Raw genomic sequence first — 21,002 nt, 5'->3', positions numbered from 1 at the left:
ATCTTTGTGTTACCTCTAGTTTTAATCTTTAGACTTTCATCTGTCAGAGATAGATTCTTTCTATGTGTATATAACAACAATAATTTAATAAAATTGTGGTTACCAGATTTTGGTGTTTGGTGAGAAGTTGTCCGTGTTCATGTTCCATATAATATATTCCCAGTAAATACAGATTTTTTTATATTTAACATAATTACTTTAAACAATTATGTATGAATTATTAAAACAGCCTAATAAACACCCAAACCACACTATATAGAGTTGTTTTACAACTGCTTGAAATTCTCACCCAATGTGTAGTTGTCAGGCATTATAAAAAACAAAGTAAGTAGAACCTTTGTAAGTGACCACTCAAGGGATTATAAAAAATTGATCACCATACAGAGGGGATCAACATAAGGACCTAGGCCTCCTGTACTGAGATGTACATGTGGTACAAGTCTGGTGTATGAAAAGTAGGTCAACTTAAGGAGATGGTCAATGTGGTGAAGTAGTTAAGGTAGTGAGGTGGTCAACGATGGAGGTTCTACTGTATATGAAACACTCAGCATAGCTCCATTTTCAAAAGAAGCAAATTTTTGCTATAATACTATCAGTACGTATATAATTATAGGATCAGTTATATAATATTTCTTATATAGCCAATGACATAGATATTTCGACATGTGTTTGGCACAATGTGATTTTTTTAACAAGGAAAAAATGCACATCTATTGCCAGGTACTTTGAAATGTATGTATCATTCCAATTTTATATACCATTCCAACAAAAGCAATGCTGTTAGGAATGATATGTTGTTATGTAAGAAATTTCATATCTATAACAAAATGTGGTCACTAGATGGTAAATGCATTGCATTTTCTAACATTAACTGTGGAATGAATGCCAATTTAAAATACTCCTTAGAACTTCCTTTTCCATGCATAATGGATTAAGTGGGATCTGATTTACACTCTGAGCTTAAACAACCACAGCAACAACAAAGCCCAAGGTACCCTATGATGGGTAGCATATTGATCCCGAAGAGAAGAAACACAGTGATGTAAACCCTGTTATTGCTCAAGCCTACTATCTAGAGAAAGTTTGCAGGCTGCAGCAGAGTCACAAAAATTTGAGTCGTTTTCCTTGATGAAGAGACAATGTTCTGAGTTTGTGTCACCAAGGGTGCTAGAATCCACATAGTAGGGTACCAGAGAAGACAAAGCCTGTGGAGCGAAAACTCTGGAGATCTTTAATGTTTTTACTTGGAGGCTTCAGCTAAAATCTGATCAGTGCTTGTGTGAGGAAACTTTGATAAGCCTAAGCCATCAAAAGAACCACAAGAATGCTGAGGAGTATTGCTTTGGCAGTGTGGATGGATTAGTCCTAAAGTAAAGGCTGCTCCAGGCTCACCTAATAAAAATGAAATACAAGCCTCAAAGGAGTAAAGTCATTCACAAGTAACTTAATAATATCTCAAAAAGGAACACGACATTTTCTTTTCTTTTCTTTCCTTTTTTTTTTTTTTTTGAAACAAAGTCTCAAGCTGTAGCCCTGGGTAGAGTGCCATAGCGTCACAGATCACAGCAACCTCAAACTCTTGCCCTTAAGAGAGTCTCTTGCCTCAGCCTCCCAAGTAACTGGGACTACAGGTACCCACCACAACACCCAGCTGTTTATTTGTTACAGTAGTCATTGTTGTTTGGTGGCCCAGGTTGGGTTTGAACCCATCAGCTCCTGTATATGTGGCTGGTGCCCTAGCAGCTGAGCTACTGGTGCTCACCCATAACACAACATTTTCAGTGGAGTATAAATATATCCAAAACTCACAGTATATAAATCACAATATCTTCCATTAAAAGAAAATTATGAAGTCTGCAAGATGCATAAAAATATAACACATAATGAGGAGAAACAGATTGATTAATAGAAACAAATTCATGAATTACACAGATGATGGTGGTAGCAGACAGGGACATTCACCTAACACTTTTTTTATATATACTACTTATGAGATGAAAAAGACATTGGGTAGAATTAACAGCAGATTAGATATGGCAGATTGGAACTGTGGGGAAAAAAAAGAGTGAAATCAAAGACATAAAAATATAACCTATCCAACTGAAACATACATAAGAAAAGAATAAAATATCCTTTGAGTCATCCTGTGTCTTTTCCATTCTCTAAGTAAGGGGTGTCTAAACTTCAGAAGGGGGATCCTATTTGTCCTGGTAGGTGGAGCAAAGAAAGTATATTCTCAAAGCCTTTTGGTTTTCTTATCCTGTATTCTTTCTACCTTAGAACGTCTTGTGGAGATTTATATAAAAACTCAGGTAAAGGCAATTACAATGACTATAGACAACATTTGTTTAATATGTGTTATATCTCAGATAGAAGGATTTCTTACAGTATTATTATACTATTTCCTGTTGGATACCGTGTTTCTTACCTTTAGATAAATATCTGATATCTGTCTGTAATTTGAACTAGATTCCCATACTGCTTAGACATTCAGTACTAATTGCATCACTGATTATAATCATATTTAGCATGTACCTAGCGTTGAGCCTGCCTAATCTTATATAATGCTCACCAGATGTAGAGAAAAGCAAACAACACTAAATCTTGTGCATTAGACCACTTGCACTGTCACAACTCTGTAAAATAAATGTCATCAAAATCTCTGTGGCTTTCAATACAAAAATTTATGGTTTTGTAAGCAGGCTGCAGTGCCAGGCTCTGCAGTGAATCTGGGCTCTGATCTGTTGCACACGTTCTCTAGATTCAGGAAACAGGCTATCGGAAAAGATCCCATCTGGGGTGTACTGTTTAAAAATTTCCATGATAAAATCAGAAATGTAATTTTAAAACAAGGCAAAAGACTAGAGAATGGTATAAATAAAATCCTATGTGTATATCACACACCTTCGGGAGTTATCAATACTTTGCCATTCCACATCTAATATTTTTATCTGTTTTCCCAGAGCTAATTTTGATCTTTGTGTTAGATACCAAAACTTTCTCAATTTTGAAAAGTTGATTCATATGACTTACGATTTCCTCAAAGCCTCGGAACATTGTTATACTTACCAGAGCCTGGTTGCAATGCTTCAGAGCAGTGAGGTTAAGAACACGATATCAGCGTTCTCAGGGTGAGTTCTGTGATGTGACATAAATCATGACATCTGACCAGGTTATAATACGTGTTGAGTATTTTTCACTATTTGTGTCACTATTTCATATCTCTATTCGCTGTTCTCAGTGTTTTGTGACATGAGAGTTGCGAGCGGAACGGGGACTGAAGACCCTGTCCTTGGCAAGGGAAAACATCCCCAGAAAAAGAGGGAAATTAAAAAGTAAGCTGAGCAACTCAAAGCAAAGGAAGTCAGCTAGTTTACCTTTAAAGCAGCCACTGCTTCATTTTTTAACTGAGAAAGTTTCCTGTTTTTCCTCGAAGCCTGGCTGTAGGGGATGCAGCTTACTAACACACTTGCTGGGTCTACAAACACTCTGAAGGAGTGATGGCCACAGAGGAAGCTGTGTGCAAGGCCTATCATGAAACATTAACCAGGCCTTCTCCTGCCCAGTCAAAAGCCAAAGCAAATGCCCATTATGGAGATCTGTATTTGGCTGGGGTAGATATCAAGGGAACAGCTTGAGCCCTAAAACATGGGTAGAAGTGCTTATATCCTTTATCACAGAGGAAGACCCTCTGTGGTGGTGATGAGAGTAAAATTCCTCTTTCCCAGATTTTATTGCACAGTTAACTAGCAGGGATTAACACCCCTGCAGGAATATGGGTGCAGGACCACAGGCAGGAGGCTGCCCCGACACAAGGCTCAGGTTCTGGATTTCTCAAGGCTGCTCAGCCTCTTAAAGTTAATGATTATAAGAAACAATAGGAGCTGATGTCCTCACTCTGAGAAACTGCTGGCATCTTTGTTCCCTTCCTAAATTTACCCTCTTGGCTAATGAGCAAACAGCCCATTTTATTTTCAATAAAAGCTGAGTGGAACACACACTCAGGGCCACCTTCAGAACCTCACAAATGGGCAGGGGTCCCCGGTGATCCCACCTTTGAAAATTCTATTCTGTGTATTTTGTGTTCTTGTCTCTCATGGTTTCTAACTCAGTCAACCACCACCAGATCCACAGGTCTCAAAGGACCCTGCCCCCAGGGCGGGACCCCAGCGAGAGTAAATTTTACCTCAAAATATATGCAGTTTTCAGCTCTGAGCACCCCTTGGCTTTGTTATCTCATTGATTTCTTAGCAGATAGTTATTCTTACTTTCCTTCTTTTCCAGTATGAAAGATATAAGGAAAATTGAGAGTTCAAACTCAGCCTGTTATTTTGGTTTCTTATCATTGGAGGAAACAATGACATTTGGCATCAAGTGACAGTTGACTCAGGGAGATTTTCTGTTTTTCTTACATTTTATCACAATATTTTTATTTTTTCTTTATTAGTTTTTATTACAAATTAAAATGAGTTTACAAATTTTTAGGTTATATTGTTTTTAATTCTATAGTAAAGTTCAAGTTGTAGATGAGCCCTTCATACCGTGCCCATCAGGTGAGATCACACCAATTGCCCTCCCTCCTTCCCTCCCTCCCACCCTTCCTCCTGCTGGGCTATATCTGTGTTTTATCATTTATGTGAGCATGTAGTTGTTTATATATTGGTTTCATATTAGTATTGAGGTATTGAGTATGTTGGATTTATTTTCCATTCTTGAGATACTTTACTAAGAAGAATGTGTTTACCTCTATCCAACTCAACACAAAAGATGCAAACTCTCCATCTTTTCTTATGGCTGAATAGTACTCGATGGTGACATGTGCCATAGTTATTAATCCATTCATAGGTTGATGGACATTTGGGATGTTTATGCCACTTGGCAATTGTGAATTGAGCTGCAGTAAACATTCTGGTGCAAATATCTTTGTGGTAAAATGACTTTTTTTTCTTCTTGGTAGATACCTAGGAATTGCAGGATCAAATGGAAGGTTGACTTTTAGTTCTTTAAGAATTCTCCATACGTCTTTCCATAAAGGCTATATTAGTTTGCACTCCTACCAGCAGTTAAGAAGTGTTCCTTTTTCTCACATCCATGCCAGCATCTGTGGATTTGGGACTTTGTGAAGTGGGCTAAACTCACTGGAGTTAGGTGATAGAGAATTCAGAGAGATTTTCTAAGTCTTAGGTTTCTACGCCAGGATTTGACCCATACATATTAAGAATCAGTGTACATGTCCTTAATTTTCTGAAAAACCTTAACATTAAATATTGTGTTTTATCTTTTAATTCAATTAAAATTGCATAGATACCCACACAACAAAAAATATTTTGTCTGTTAAATAACAGTTATACCAAAATTATGGTCAGCCATACTATCTCCATATTTTCCTTATTCTAGTTTACTTTTTTAGAGCTCTATTCACAAAGAATGACCATAATAAATAATAGTAATGTCATAGGTATGAGTTCATGGGGAATTTTATATCATCTATGAGTAATAATTTTCCTGTCCTATGGTAGTTCTTTGTCCTGATCATAATATTTTGCTCCACTGAATATCTTACATATTGTTCATGTACAAAATAATATAAATGATCTTCACATGGTTAATGGGATCAAGAGAAAAGTCTAACAGCAATGATACACTGTCAATTAAGAAGAAGATGGGGAAGTTAATACTTTATTTTGAGATATAATATATGTAGGATACTTTTGGAAATCACAGTGAAATGGATAATTATATAAAACTCAGATATTATTGCTTACATTTAAGTATCAAATGCTTATTGCTAACTTATCAAATACATAAAGATGACAAAACATTTTGTAAATATTCACTCCTTTAATCTGTGCTGGAATCATATGAAATCTTCAATCTTCAATCCATGATACAGAAAAGGAAACTGAGATATAGCTAAGTAGTTATGAAGGTCTTAGAGCTTACAGATGGGATATCCAGAATATAAACCTCTCCAGTCTAGTACTACAAAGTCCATGTTCTTAACTATTATATTATTAAAATGAAAAACCCAAGTATAGTCTAGTGAAGGGGAGGGCAGAAGAGAGGGAGATGAGGGATAGAGAAGAGAGAGAGGAGGAGAGAAAGAGTGGAGAATGGGGGTGGAGGGAGGACAGAGGGCAATTGGCAGGTTCTAAGGTAATGTGCACAAAGTGAAGGTGTACAGCGGTTGAAGGGCTCAATGACAACTTGTACTTTATTTTAGAAATGAAACAATTTAACCTAAATATTTGTGCCCTCATATCAATCTGAAATAAAATAATTATTTTTTCTCCCAGACTTTAAAAAATGAAAAAACAAAATAATTGAACAATTATATAGTAATATAAGTAAATATTCAGGTATCATTCTGAAAACCAACATTTTGACAAAGGTTAGTTGACATCCACCTAGTCTCATTCTTTTGAAAATAAAAATCTCTAACAGTTTTATCCTACTTACAATTTTCTTAAGGCTATATTTTAAATTTAAGTATTAGTTTTAATTAAGATACTGACTATATATTACAAAATAGAATGCACGCATGTTATAAAAATGTGTGCTTATGCCAATGCTTGCAGAGAGTATTTTGCATACATATAAAAATTTTATAACATATATCAATCTACTAATATAGATAATATTTCTTACGCAGGAGTCTGTGACAAAATCCTGGACATATTTATTTCCTCCTATCTTTCATCACCTCCTCCCCGTAAGTCATTCACTGCACACTGTCAGTTCCGCCTTAGTCTGTGGAATCCCATCTCCCTCATCATCTTTCCTACCACCACTTTTCCCAGCACCTTATGAGGTAATGCGTTTGCAGTATGTCCCCCTACCTCTGTTTTTACTTTGTTCAAGCTGCTAAAATAAAATACCATAAATTGGGTGGCTAAAAACGAGCAGAAATTTGTCACTATTTTAGAGGTTGGGAATTCCAAGATCAAGGCACTGGTAGGACAGAATCAGTGTCTAATGAGGGGCCACTTTCTCGTGGATATGTCTTTCTAGAGTATACGTGATGTTTTGATACAGGTGTACATTATGAAATAATCAAATCAGAGTAATTGGAGTACCTGTCATCTCAGGCATTTAACATTTCTTTGTGTCAGGAACATTCCAATTCCACTCTATGAGCTTTGTCATTATTTGCTTTTTCCTTCTCAGATTCCAGTATAGTTTCTGTCACATAAATGTGGTTGATATGTGGTTTGACCACATAGTTGTGATTCCAATTGTAAACCTTATAGCAAAATTAATTCATAACATGAACTCCAAGGCCAGACAGCCTGGACATTCACCTGCTTACAAGCTATAGGACATAGCAAGTTATTTATTTATTTTTCTCTGCATCAATTTCCTCATCTTAAAATGGGTATTAGAGGGTGGCGCCTGTGGCTCAGTCAGTAAGGCGCCAGCCCCATGTACTGAGGGTGGCGGGTTCAAACCTGGCCCCGGCTGAACTGCAACCAAAAAATAGCTGGGCGTTGTGGCGGGCGCCTGTAGTCCCAGCTACTTGGGAGGCCGAGGCAAGAGAATCGCTTAAGCCCAGGAGTCGGAGGTTGCTGTGAGCTGTGTGAGGCCATGGCACTCTACCCGAGGGCCATAAAGTGACTGTCTGTACAAAAAAAAAAAAAAAAATCTGTATTAGAATAGTATTAAACTCATAGCGGTATCATTGGGATTAAATGAAATAGTAAACGTTTAGTGTATCATTTAACAAGTGTTATTTATCATGTGCGTTACCTGTAACAATTATTGTGCTCAATTTCTAGTTTTTGAATAAATTACTGACTATATATAATGAAAATTAAAATAGCACTAGGACCTGGTGAAGAAACTACCTTAAGAATTTTTATTGCACATATTTCTCTTCATGGTATCATTTACAGTGTTCGGAGCATGAGTAATTATAAAAACGTTCACTGCATGAAATTAAAATAGGAAGAAAATTAGAAAGCTGGGAGCAAACCCAGAGCAAAGAGAATATAGCTAGTAGTAAATTAAAGGATCTTTTAAGGAGGAAAAATAATCGATGTGTTTAAAATTTTTGGAATGATGGTAGAACTTCATCAAATTAACACAATATTAAAATAATTTTTTAGATGTTAGTTTGTATAAATTAATGCTTATAGTCTTTAGTGAGTTTTTGGTTTTCCTGTTTACATATTTAGCAGTTATACACATACATTGTCTTCACCTTCAAGGGTGAAGGTGATACCTTCAAATACCTTCAAGTATTGGAAGTTGAGTTTACTTGACATTCACCAGTGAAACAGTGCCATTGGGAAGGAGGCAAAGAGAATATATAATGCATGAGTGCAAAACTGGGTGCACACTTTTTGCACATATATATGGGTTTGGATTCTGCATGTTGTCTCTCTTTGCTTGTCCAACATCAGGAGCGCTAAAAGCCCTCATTTACTTCTGTGCATCTACTTTCTTCTATATAAACTCTTGTTACATCTGCTAAGAATTCACTCCTCAGCACCATCTCTCTTTCATCCTTCACGGCTCTCATTCACCCTTCTATTTTTCAGCAAATACCCACATTGACTAGACTCCACCTTCCCATTTACTCACCCCCTCAAAAAAAATGAAACTGTGGTCTCCCTATATAGTAATTTTGCAATTTATTTGTATTATATTTTAAAATTAATATGTCTTCTTCGAGAAACTTTAATGCTGCTAAAGATAGAAACTATTCCATTTTGCTCATCGCTGTGTCCCCAAGGCTTGGCTCCTTATGGTGGCGTATTGTGCCTGCGTACATGTACACGTGCACACACACACATAGACACACACACACACACACTTGATTTCTAAGAGGCTAAGGGGTGTGATCCATAATTTTCTCAAAAGGCAAATTGAATTCATCACTCTAAAAATGCTCAAGGACACAGTTTAATAAAGACAGGAAGTAGAGACCACCTCAAATGTGCTGTATACTACAAGTGGATTCTAAATTGGACAATAAATGTCTAGTCAAATAAGTTCAGAAAACATGTTATGACACAATGGATAATTTTATGAATTTTTGATTAAGGGATTCTTGAAAGGACAGTAAACTTGATAAATAATCTTTTATAAAAATGTTGAAATAATTTTCAAATAAGCAGTTCTTAAACTGACCTCTAGAAAGACAGAAAGCATACAACATCAAATCAAATTTCAGAGTACATTTCTGTAAAGGATGAGAATTATAATCATCTGACTTAATTCAGTGGTAGAACCGGGGAATACTAACTAGATATCTAAAATGCCCATTAACCTGTCTCAAATATCGGGTGTCTTAAATGAATCTTTGGGAGATGTTTAATCAGAGCCAGGATAGAAATGAATTTTCTTTCAGATATGTGTAATGCTTTTTTGCTACACGAAGAGAGACATGTCCTTTGGAATGTCAGATGTGTGGAAAAAATGTCTTTGGACTTCTAGTGTAAGTGTTTGAGTCACCTGTACATTGTGCGTTATTACAGAGTCAATGTTTAGTCTGAAAATGATTAAAAATATCCTAAAGAGTTACAAATATTCCCCAAATTGTTTTTACAGAATTTCCATTAATAATTTAAGGTACACTAATAATAATACTTAAATAGCAACATTTTTTTCTAATAATAGCATGCTGATACTATCTACATCAATAATTTTTCAAAGTTAAAAACTATACCATGTATAATAGGAAATAAGAATAAAATGTCTTTATTTTCAAGGGAAAAAATATATTATTGAAATACATTTCCTATTATTTGCAATTTATTTCAAATAAACATAATATATTTCAAAATAAATTAAATATAATTTATATATTTATTAAATATATTACTTAATGAAATATGTTTATATAAATATATTTCATATATATAATTTTATAAAATAATACATATGAAATATATTTATATAAATACATATTTCAAAATATATTATTTTCAATAATATGAAAGAATATAGAAATAATGTATTTTCCTTATAAAAATGAAGAATTTTGCTTTACATTATTAATAAAGTATCTTGTTGCTCCATGTAACTACATCCAAGTTTTTAACCCACAGTAATATTAGCTGAATGATTGCCTTTTCTTTACTCAACTATATGTAAATGTCCCTATATATTAATTTTTATATAAAAATATTATAATATAATGCTGTCCTAGAAGCCCAGGTATCTAATACATGAAGTTTCATCAAAATTTTTTCACATTCTCTCAACACAATATCATCCTATGGGATAAAATCTGACACTCTAACAAGGCTTTAGTAAAATCAACGTGTCCCAAGGAAAGTATGGAATTCAGAGAATTTGTAATTATTTATTCAGGCAAACAGGGACAATTTTGAATATAGATTGATATTTGCTTGAAGGATAAACACTAGAATCTTGAAATGTAAATGGAAAAGAAAAACAGGGAACGATTTCTCGCAAGTCTGTGAAGGGTACACGGGCTATTCGGGACAACACAAGTAATTCAAAATGATTGGAATTAATGGTATACAAATGGCAAAATATGCTTGGACGGAAAGGTTATACTATATAGAGCTCTTTAAACGTCAGCTGAATGATTGATGTTTTATTTGGGAGGCAAAGCAATGTGATTTCTGGTTATAAAGGTGGTTAACATGAAATCTTCATGAAGTTCTTAATGAGGCTATTAAAGGTTTTCTTTTAAAAAAATTTAATCTCTAGCCGGGTATTGTGGCGGGCGCCTGTAGTCCCAGCTGCTCGGGAGGCTGAGGCAAGAGAATCGCTTAAGCCCAGGAGTTGGAGGTTGCTGTGAGCTGTGTGAAGCCACGGCACTCTACCAAGGGCCATAAAGTGAGACTCTGTCTCTACCAAAAAAAAAAAAAAATTAATCTCAGCAATACATGAAATATTTTCTGCAGCTGGAATAACTTTTTTTTCTTTCTTTTTTTTTTTTGGCCAGAAAAATAGAAAATAACATAATGTTATGTGTTTGGTCATCATTTTTTACAAACAAGCATAAAATCTTTCTTTTTCTTGAATTAATGTAAACAGAGCCCAGATGGCCGTATTGAAGTCAAAGGGCAGCACGGAAGCTCATCACTGCATATTAAAGATGTGACCTTGTCCGATTCAGGGAGGTACGACTGTGAAGCTGCAAGTAGAATTGGAGGCCACCAAAAGAGCATGTACCTTGATATTGAATGTAAGTCATTTTTCTTTAGGACATTCATTTAACAAAAATTGTCTGCTTTAAAAGATATGATTTTTATACAAAATTTAAAATTCCTACATAGCTCCTATTTTAGTATTTAAGGCATAGCTTTAGAAGGAATGTAGCCATTAAGAGTCAGTTATTGGAGACATCTAGTGGATGCTATGAAACATTTCACAGATTGTTTAATGATCCTGATATTAATTATCCTGAAAATAGTTATTTTCTCTTTTTGCAACATTAAACCCAAAACATACTGGGTCACTCTATCTTTAGATTTTTATCCGTTTCTTTATAATATGTGGGATTCTCTGTCTCAGACATGCAGTAAGTGTTTTCATTTCTAATTCAAGTTGGTTTGGTCAATTATTTCAGATGCTTCTATAATATGAACTCATGTTTTAAATTCAATGAACTGTATCAATGTTTTTATCAGAATGTCTACATATTGTTTATTTGGAAGGGAGGACTCTAACAGGATAAAAAGCAAAATATTTTCATAACTATGTGAGATTTGGGAAGTAGAATGGCTAATGTGGATCAAGCCTTCACAATTCACCTTAAGTCATGGCCTAGAATTTTAAAATAAGTTTGTATACGTGTTATTAAAAATGAAGACCTTTAACATCATTTTCAATATATTTGTGAATAATCAAGGTTAGAGGTTCTCTGACACTTGCAAGGGCATAACTATCTTAATGGGAATGTACGAGATACTGTGAAACAAGATGAATGTTCTTATGGATAATGCCTTTAGAAAGAAAAATACATTCCCCAGACCGGACTCAGTAATCAATACTATTGTCAATATTTATAGACTGTGTTTGTCAAGAAATTCTTGGGGTTGGCACCTCTGGCTCAAGGAGTAGGGCACTGGCCCCAAACACTGGGGGTGGCGGGTTCAAGCCCAGCCCCAGCCAAAACTGCAAAAAAAGAAAAAAAGAAAAGAAAAGAAAGAAATTCTTGGAATGAAATTATCAAATTCTAAAAAGGATTATGAAAGGTAGTCATAAATAGAAGGTACCTTGATTCTATCACAAATCACTGACTTTAGTTTTTAATGTTAGACAATTTCCAGAAGAGTCATTTTCTCACCATCACACTTACTAAAAAACAAACTAAACGTCCTTGATGTTGTTGAGACTGCACAAAGAACGAAGCGAGGCTGGTAACTTACTTAATGTGGTTTCCCCCCAATATTCCTTTCTGCTAAACTCAAGGATGCCAAGATATGATTTCTATTTGAACTGCCAACCATTTTGGAAGGGAAATCTTTACAATATTCCTGGCCTCTTTCCTCTGTCCTATAAAAGTGGTAGGCAACACTCTTTTAATGAAACTTAGTACGTAGGGATTCTTTTATTTGCATTTTATAAATATTTTTAAATGCATTTGACATATCATAAAATTATTATGAAATCACTGTTGGAAAAACTTGGAAATGTAGAGTTCACAAAAAATGAGCATCTTCAATATTTCTAAACACAGTAAAGCAGCATGGCTTATACACAATATGCTAATACTAGAACCTTAGGATTAGTTAATATGCTAATTAGCTGCAAGACTTGCATCCCTGAAACCTCATTTTCTTTCTTTATAAAGTAAGATAATTGAAGGAAGAAACTCTTTTGTGGCCTCTTCATATTCAAACATTTAAAAATACTTTCACTCAGGCATACCCACATTTATCAAGGATGCCCAAAGCTTCCGAATTAGTCTCCCTGTGTGCTAGCATAGGGATTTATAGGAAATAAATAAAAACCTAGACTAAGATCTACAATTTATATGTGTTTATTTTGTTGAGGTTTATTGGAAAGAATTTTTGAAAACATATGAAGTCCACTTTCATAATCATGTTTTGTGCTAAGTGATAGCAGTAGCAATGATGAATAAAACATAGCTCCTGCTTTATTAGGACACTGCGGTCAACTCAGATTCAAATCACACCTCAGCATGCATTCAAATTTCAGAATGATGGAGAAAATATCAAGGTAATATGAAATACTGCTATATAATGACATGAGATTTTTATTTATCATTGGTCTCAGCTAGGTGGAAAACAATGAAATCCTTCAATAATTGTATATTGCAGTATTAATTATTTGTTCTTATGATCTTTTAATAAAATAAATACCCTAAAACAAAAAGAATATTCAGAATACTCTATTTTTCAAGAACTGATCTTTAGCAAAGTTTAAGTTGCTTTTGATCACAAGATGCATTCCTCCTTCACAGATTTACATATTGGTTTATTTTTCTACTGAATTATTCAGAGGTAAATGTTTAGACTAAAGCTCAGCAGAAAATTATGTAGTTTCTCCTATTTAAACAGGATGAAAGATCTTGTCTAGTAAACAGATGTGTTGAGAACTCTTTGAACATTTCCAAAGAGTATTGTTGCCAACATGTTGACTAGAGGCTAAGTGAATATATTTTGAAAACAATAAAATGGATTTTTTCTAATTTTAAACTATTGTTAAAAATAACTATTTTTTGCTAAACATTAATTTTCCACAAATAATGTTAAAAGTGAGTTTTAAAACTCTGCTAATTCTTCTTTTCTTTTTTTTTTTTTTGCATTTTTTGACCGGGGCTGGGTTTGAACCTGCCACCTCCGGCATTTGGGGCCAGTGCCCTCCTCCTTTGAGCCACTGGCGCCTACCAACTCTGCTAATTCTCAATTAATTTTTTCTTTTTTTCAAAATAAAACTTTTAAATTTATTCTACTTGAGCAAAAATAATCAGAAAATTAATATCCTTTAATACTTTATTAAAGTATAATGAAGTATAATAAAAATCCCTTACATAATGTGCAAAATGTGATCAGTCCGACATGTGTATACACTTGCAAATCTATCAGAATCATCAAGATGAAAAGTTCCATCCCCTCAAGACTCTTCTCAGTACATTCTGTAATCTCTTTCTTCTTATCCACTTATCATTAAACATTCACTTGTCTATTTTTGAACACTATAATTTATTTAAATACATGGAATTATACAGTATTGTTTTTACTTTGTTTTAAAAAATCAATTTTACATTTATTGACAAATAAAAAATGATATATATTTTGATGTACAATTTGATGCTTTTAATTATTAATATTATTTCTGACTGGCAAATTATCATTGTATACATTCACTAGGTACAATGTATTATTTTGATATGTGAACAATTTTGAATGATTAACTCAGCTAAATTTGAAATTTAGTCTCTTAATTTTTTTGAAATATATGTTATTATTGACTATAATCACCCAGGTGTGCAATAGGTCTCAAAACCTTCTGTTTAGTGTAAATTGTGTACCATTTCATCAACAACTCCCCATGCCCTTCCTTCCACCCCCCACAAGCTTCTGGTAATCACCATTTTAGTTTTTATTTCTGTGAGTTCAACTCTATTCATTTCCATATATGAGTAAAATCATGAGGTACTGGCTTATTTTACTTAGCCTGATTTCCTCCAGATTCATCCATCTTGCTGTAAGATTTCTCACTTTTTAAGAATGAGTAGTATTTCACTGGGTATATATCGTGCCCCATCTTGATCCATTTATCTATTGACCTACACTTAGGTTGATTTGATATCTGGGCTATTGTGAATAATGTTGCAACAATAAACACGGGAGTGCTGATATCTTTCCCAGGGCTGATTTTAATTCCTTTGGGTATATACTCCCAGACAAATGATTGCTGTATCATATGGTAACTCTATTTTTAGTTTTTTTCCAGACTAACATTTATACCATTTTTCAGTTTTTTCCATTCAATCTGATATTGGCTGCAGATTTGTCATATATAGCCTGTATAGTTTTGAGAAAAATCCCATCTATACTGATTTTGTTGAGCTTTCTTATCTCAAATGGGTGTTGAATACTGTCAAACGCTTTCTCTGTGTCTATTGCAAGGATCATATAGTCTTTATTTTTACATCCATTTTGCATGTCTGGGATGCGAAGTGCCTTATAACACATTTGTTCTAGACATTTTTTCTTTTCTAATAGAACCATGTAAAACTCAGAATTTTTGCTAAGCACTTCATCCCACAAATTATGACATGTTACATTTTTTATCATTCAGTTAAAAATATGTTCTAATTTTTCTTTTGATTTCATTATTTTTTTATTAAGTCAAACACATAGATCATGTATACATTAATGCATTTATGGGGTACAATGTGCTGATTTCATATAGAATTAGGAACGCTTTCAACACACTGATTAATATATTCCTCCTCTCGTTTACTTAATTATTGGGTTAAGACATTTATGCTCTATACTTAACTTCTAGATATATGAGGTATTCCTAGATATTTTGCTATTATTCATTTCTTATTTCTTTAAATTGTGTTTACAAAATTCTCTGTACGATCTTGATTCTTATACATTTATTGATATTTGATTCATGTTCCAGAACATGGACTATTTTGCCGAATACATGCTATGTAATTGAAACGCATATGCATTCTGCAGTTGTTTATTTTGTTCTATAGATGTCAGTTAGGTTAAGGTTGGTGATAGTATTATTTAATTCTTCAATCTTTATTGGTGTTTTTGTGGAGCTGTTCTCTCAGAGTAAGGGATGCTAAAATCTTCCACCATGATTGTGAACTTTTTTTTCTCTTTAATCCTATTGCTCTTTACTGCAGCTCAATGAGACACATACATATTTATACTTTGTATGTTGTATTACTTTCTTTTTTTTTTATTTTTTATTTTTTTGTAGAGACAGAGTGTCACTGTACCGCCCTCGGGTAGAGTGCCGTGGCGTCACACGGCTCACAGCAACCTCTAACTCTTGGGCTTACGCGATTCTCTTGCCTCAGCCTCCCGAGCAGCTGGGACTACAGGCGCCCGCCACAACGCCCGGCTATTTTTTTGTTGCAGTTTGGCCGGGGCTGGTTTGGAACCCGCCACCCTCGGTATATGGGGCCGGCGCCCTACTCACTGAGCCACAGGCGCCGCCCATGTATTACTTTCTTATTGCTGCTACAACCCAGCATACCAAACTTAGTTGCATAATGAAACACGTTTATTGTCTTAAAACGCAACAAGGTCTGACCATGGAGGTCAGAGGGAACTGAGGCTTCTCACTGGGCTGAAATCAAGCGTCTGTGAGGCAATGTCCTCTTGTAGAGGCTCCAGAGGAGATTCTGATCTCTTTCCTTTTTCAGATTCTAAAAGGCTTTCCACATACCTTGGCTCATCCTCCCTTTCCATCTGCAAAGCCATCAGTGGTAGGTTGTATCTTTTTCACAGCACATCACTCCGATTCCACTCCCTTCTTCACAACTGCTTCTCCTGTCTGGGACTCTGCTGCTAGTCTTTGTAACCACTCAAGTAACCCAGGCCAATCCTGCCATCCCAACACCCTTGGCCACAGATCCAAAGTCCCTTTGACATGTAACATAACATGTTCAGCATGCCAGAACTTTGGATTGGAATTTCTTCCCACCGTCTCAATCTTCTGTGCAATTTGTTTAATATCTTTTTTATGAGCACTGGATGTATTGCAATAGAATCTGTAGTAAAAAACTTAGCCTTCCTGGAAAGTGAGTAAGTTTACCAGGAGAATATGTAAATGATTTTACATTTTTATTTGGGAGACATAATCTAGAGTTAGATATTTAGTAGTGTTTTTGATAGTATTCTGAAACTACACTTTCAGAATACTATCATACTATGTAAGTTTTTCATACTTACATAGTCTGAATTTCATGTAAATCAAAAGAATATTTAAGATTACTAAACATAGTCTCAAGTTTCTATCGTATATTCTGTTGCCATATTTCTATTTGTCTTTTTTCAGACTTCAACTGAAAAGCTTTCCTCTCTGGCTCTAATGGCCAAGTAATGAACGCTATATTTAAACAGTTTTCTCTTGTTATGTACCTGGTTATGAATGTCTTTTAAATATCTATTACACATTATTTATTATGAGTCTCCAGCAGTCTGCTTTCCTTATTGATTAATCTATATTCTTATAGTATTTATTCAGATGTATTAGTCAGACTTTCTATTTTTCATCATTAAATTCATTCATAAATGCTAGAGCAATACAAAATATATTGAAATCCTATTTCATTTTTTTCAATTATAGTACTACATTTCAGAATAAATTTTAATTTTAGTATGATATTTATTTTCTCATATATTTGCCTAAACTCTTCACTATTTTATGGATATTTTTGATATTTTATGATTATTTTATGATATTTATGATATTTTATGATTATTACCTTCTAAGATATTATTAAAATATATTTAAAAAGTGAATTACGTAAATAGTTTTAAAGTGAATAAATGTGATGAGAATTCACTTATGATAAATTACATAAATATGCTTATGAAATACTAATTTATACTTAAGTAGAAAATAATATTATTATTAAAATTGATTTTAGTAACTGCTGAGAACTAAAAATAAAATCCTAATACTCCCCCCACCAAGTGACTGAACAGAAAGGCTCCAGGGCAAAAAGCAACCAGAGAAACCCTAAAAGCCATGACAGTGTGAGAAATCAGGCAGACTTCTTTGCACCCTTCCTTGTTAAACATCATGAGGCTATGAGAGGCTATCATGAGAAATCTCCTAAGGATTAAACACAGCCAGTCTCCTGATGCTGCTCCTCGCTTTTCCTGATTTTGAGACTGAAACTGACCAACATTCCTTCCTGGTTAAGGACCTCTGACCAGGAAGTCATTCTGATCATTCTACAGAGCACATGCAGTTAGGGTTTCCATAGCCGCTGCTTAATCTTTTGACATCAGAAGGCTGAAAACTCACCCTCCGATCCCGCTAACACTTACATTTTCTGACCATTGATTCTGTGAAGTATTTTGAAGCTCATTTGTGTGTGCCCATGTTTTTCCTTTCATAAATATTCAAGATTCCTCCTATAGTTTGTTAAATATGTATGTTCAGACGCTCCGTTGGTCATAAATTCCTGTTCCTGTTCGCTCCCTCTTGAAGTACAGTTCCCAGCTTCTGGCCAGAGGCTGCGCTTCCTACCCTGTCAGTATGTCCACCCTGTAGGGTACAATCCTTAATGAGAAATAAAGCTCTCCTTTCCAAATTTATGAACCTGGACATTGGTCAGTTGTTATTACTAAAGTTCAGATTTCATTCTTGTAGTAGAAATAGAAAAAAATACCATGAAGTATACGTCTATATTTAGTATACTTAGGGGTAATGTTTACAGTAATCATTTGGAATATGTAACCATAATTGTAATTTAAAATTTTGCTCACTCTTCTCTTTCAGTTATGATCCTTATAAATATGTGCAATTGTATTATAAATGTTAAAACCATTTTTTTACCTCTATATCACCACCACTTAAATTAATCTCATATTTTTCATTTTTAATTTTTTTAATTTCAAAATATTAAGCAGGTACAAATATTTTGGAGTGAGGATAGCTTTTACAATGCTTTAGTTGGGGCTGTAAGTGTGCTCATCACCCGAAAAGTGTGCATTGTATCCACTAGGAAGGTTTTTCCCCTTCTCCTGTACCCATTCCCTCTTTTTGATTTCCATTAATTTTTATTTCCTTTTGTGCCCATATGTGCTCATCAGTCAATTCCAAATTATTAGAGACTATATGTGGCTGTTTTCCATTCATGAGATACTTCACTGGAGAATGGGCTCCAGTTGCATCCAAATTCCTGCAAAAGACATTAATTCATTCCTTTTTATGGCTAAGCTGTACTCCGTAGCATATGTAAACAACATTTTTAAAATCCATTTATGAATTGATGGGCACTTGGGTTGATTCCACATCTTTGCAATTGTGAATTGTGCTACAACAAATATTCAAGTGCAAGTGTCTTTTATATATATATATATATATATATATATATATATATATATATAAATAAAATGACTTCATTTCCTTTGGGAAGATACCCAGTAGTGGGGTGCTGGATTAGATGGTAAGTCTACTTTTAGTTCTTTGGGAAGTCCTATTGTTTACTGTAGAGGTTGTACTGATTTGCAGTCCCACCAACAGTGTGTAAGTGTTCTTTTCTCTCTGTATCCATGCCAGTATTTATTATTTTTTTGATTTTTTAATAATAGCCATTCTGATAGGGATAAGATAATAATGATTGTGCTTTTGATTTGCATTTCCCTGGTGATACGAGATGTTGAGCATTTTTTCACGTTTGTTGGTCATTTACCTATTTTCTTTTGAAGAGCTTCTGTTCATGTCTTTTGCCCACTTATAATGGGTTTGCTTATTTTATTCTTGCAATTTACTTGAGTTCTTTGTGGATTATAAATATTAGACCTTTGTCAGATGCATAGTTCATGAATATTTTCTACCATTCCCTAGGTTGTCTATTTGGTCTGTTGATTATAGCTCTAGCTGTGCAAAAGCTCTTTAATATAATCAATTCCCAATTATTTATTTTTGTTGTTGCTGTAATTGCCTTTATGGTCTTATTTATAAATTCTTTGCTTAGGCGGACAGCTTGAAGATATTTTGCTATAGTTTCTTCTAGAATTTTTATGATTTTGTACTTTCCATTTAAGTCTTTGTTTCCATCCCGTATGAAAATGTAGTTGCATATTACAACCAAATGACCATGACACATGTGCACACTGTCTAATAAGCTCTTTTTGTTTCTTTGTTTTTATTTTATTTCATTTTATTTGTGGTAATTAAAGCTTGATTTGTTATTAGATATTTTATTTAGCAACAAGTGTATAGTAGTTATAAATGTCTTAATATCCTACGTGAAATTACATTAAAAGCCATTGTAGTACATAAACATTTATATAGTAAGAATTCCTCAAATCCTTTATTATGAACTTTTGCCATCAAAAAGGGCTAGCAACTATGAGAGTGACAAAGAGATTACACAATGTCACATGCACAAAAAATACCAGAACAGTCTTTACCACCTGAACCAAGAACCTATAGTTTCGTATTGCTGAGAATGAGGGGAAAAGAATCATAACGTTTATAATTTGGTATGAGCCACATTTACTGTAATAGCACTAAATTTAAGGTGTTAGAAGGTTAAGCCTTTTTTTGCTGAAAGTCTCTTTTGTGTTTCAGCTTAAGCACTTTCCTTGGCATTCTTCCAGTATATTTTCAAAATTTCAAAGGCACTACATTACTAAGAACCATGAGTTGAACTAAAATTCCAATTTATAAAACAAAGGCAGTAACAGGCATGTGATATGCAGTTTAATGCAATAAGCACCAATTACATAGTACCTTTGATTACAATTAGAATATAAGTATGTTTGTGACTAGGTAGTCATTACATATTAACTATTAATTAGACTTAATTATTTTATGTATAAATTTAATTGAACAGTTACACGGTAACAATGCATGCTAAAAATAGTGATTTTTTTCATTTACTTTTTTTCCTAATTGAGCTTGCTGCACCCGCCTCTAATTTCTTCTTAGACATAATAGCAATGTGGACATGCATTTTCTCCTGTAGCAGAAAAGAGGAAGTTATAGATAAAAGATAGAGTCTAAGGTAATAGTAATTTTAATTAATCTTATAACACGGCTGCAGGTTATTTCTATATTTATATACATCCAATTATAATAGGTGCTTTATTAAACAATTCTTCACTCAAGTTTTACGTTCCCTAAATATAACAGTGATTCTGTAGCATGACTGGTTGAATATATGGATGAAGTAGATAAGATGTGAACATGTTTTTAACATTGAAGGAAACTTACCTTAGTAAATATTTAGAAATTAGAATAATTCCCTGGTCATAGCAGAAACACATTTTATATCTGTGATTAAAATCTTCTCTTTTGACCCTGACTTTTACACTCACTATAGTACATTTAAGCCA

General features: G+C 34.1%; 1 protein-coding gene across 2 annotated transcripts in view; it reads left to right on the top strand.

Annotated features, from left to right (window-relative positions):
- The window catches only part of NCAM2 (neural cell adhesion molecule 2), a 488,008-nt gene that overhangs the window by 336,972 nt on the left and 130,034 nt on the right, over positions 1–21,002 (top strand). For both annotated transcript variants that reach the window (XM_053565686.1, XM_053565687.1), the window contains exon 9: positions 11,014–11,164. In XM_053565686.1, coding sequence (XP_053421661.1) covers positions 11,014–11,164 — 151 coding nt within the window. The remainder of the gene's footprint in view (positions 1–11,013; positions 11,165–21,002) is intronic.

The sequence above is a fragment of the Nycticebus coucang genome, chromosome 16 (assembly GCF_027406575.1).
Source record: "Nycticebus coucang isolate mNycCou1 chromosome 16, mNycCou1.pri, whole genome shotgun sequence".
Taxonomy (NCBI): domain Eukaryota; kingdom Metazoa; phylum Chordata; class Mammalia; order Primates; family Lorisidae; genus Nycticebus; species Nycticebus coucang.
Note: the sequence above shows the minus strand (reverse complement) of the source record. Positions and strands in the feature narration are given on the sequence as shown.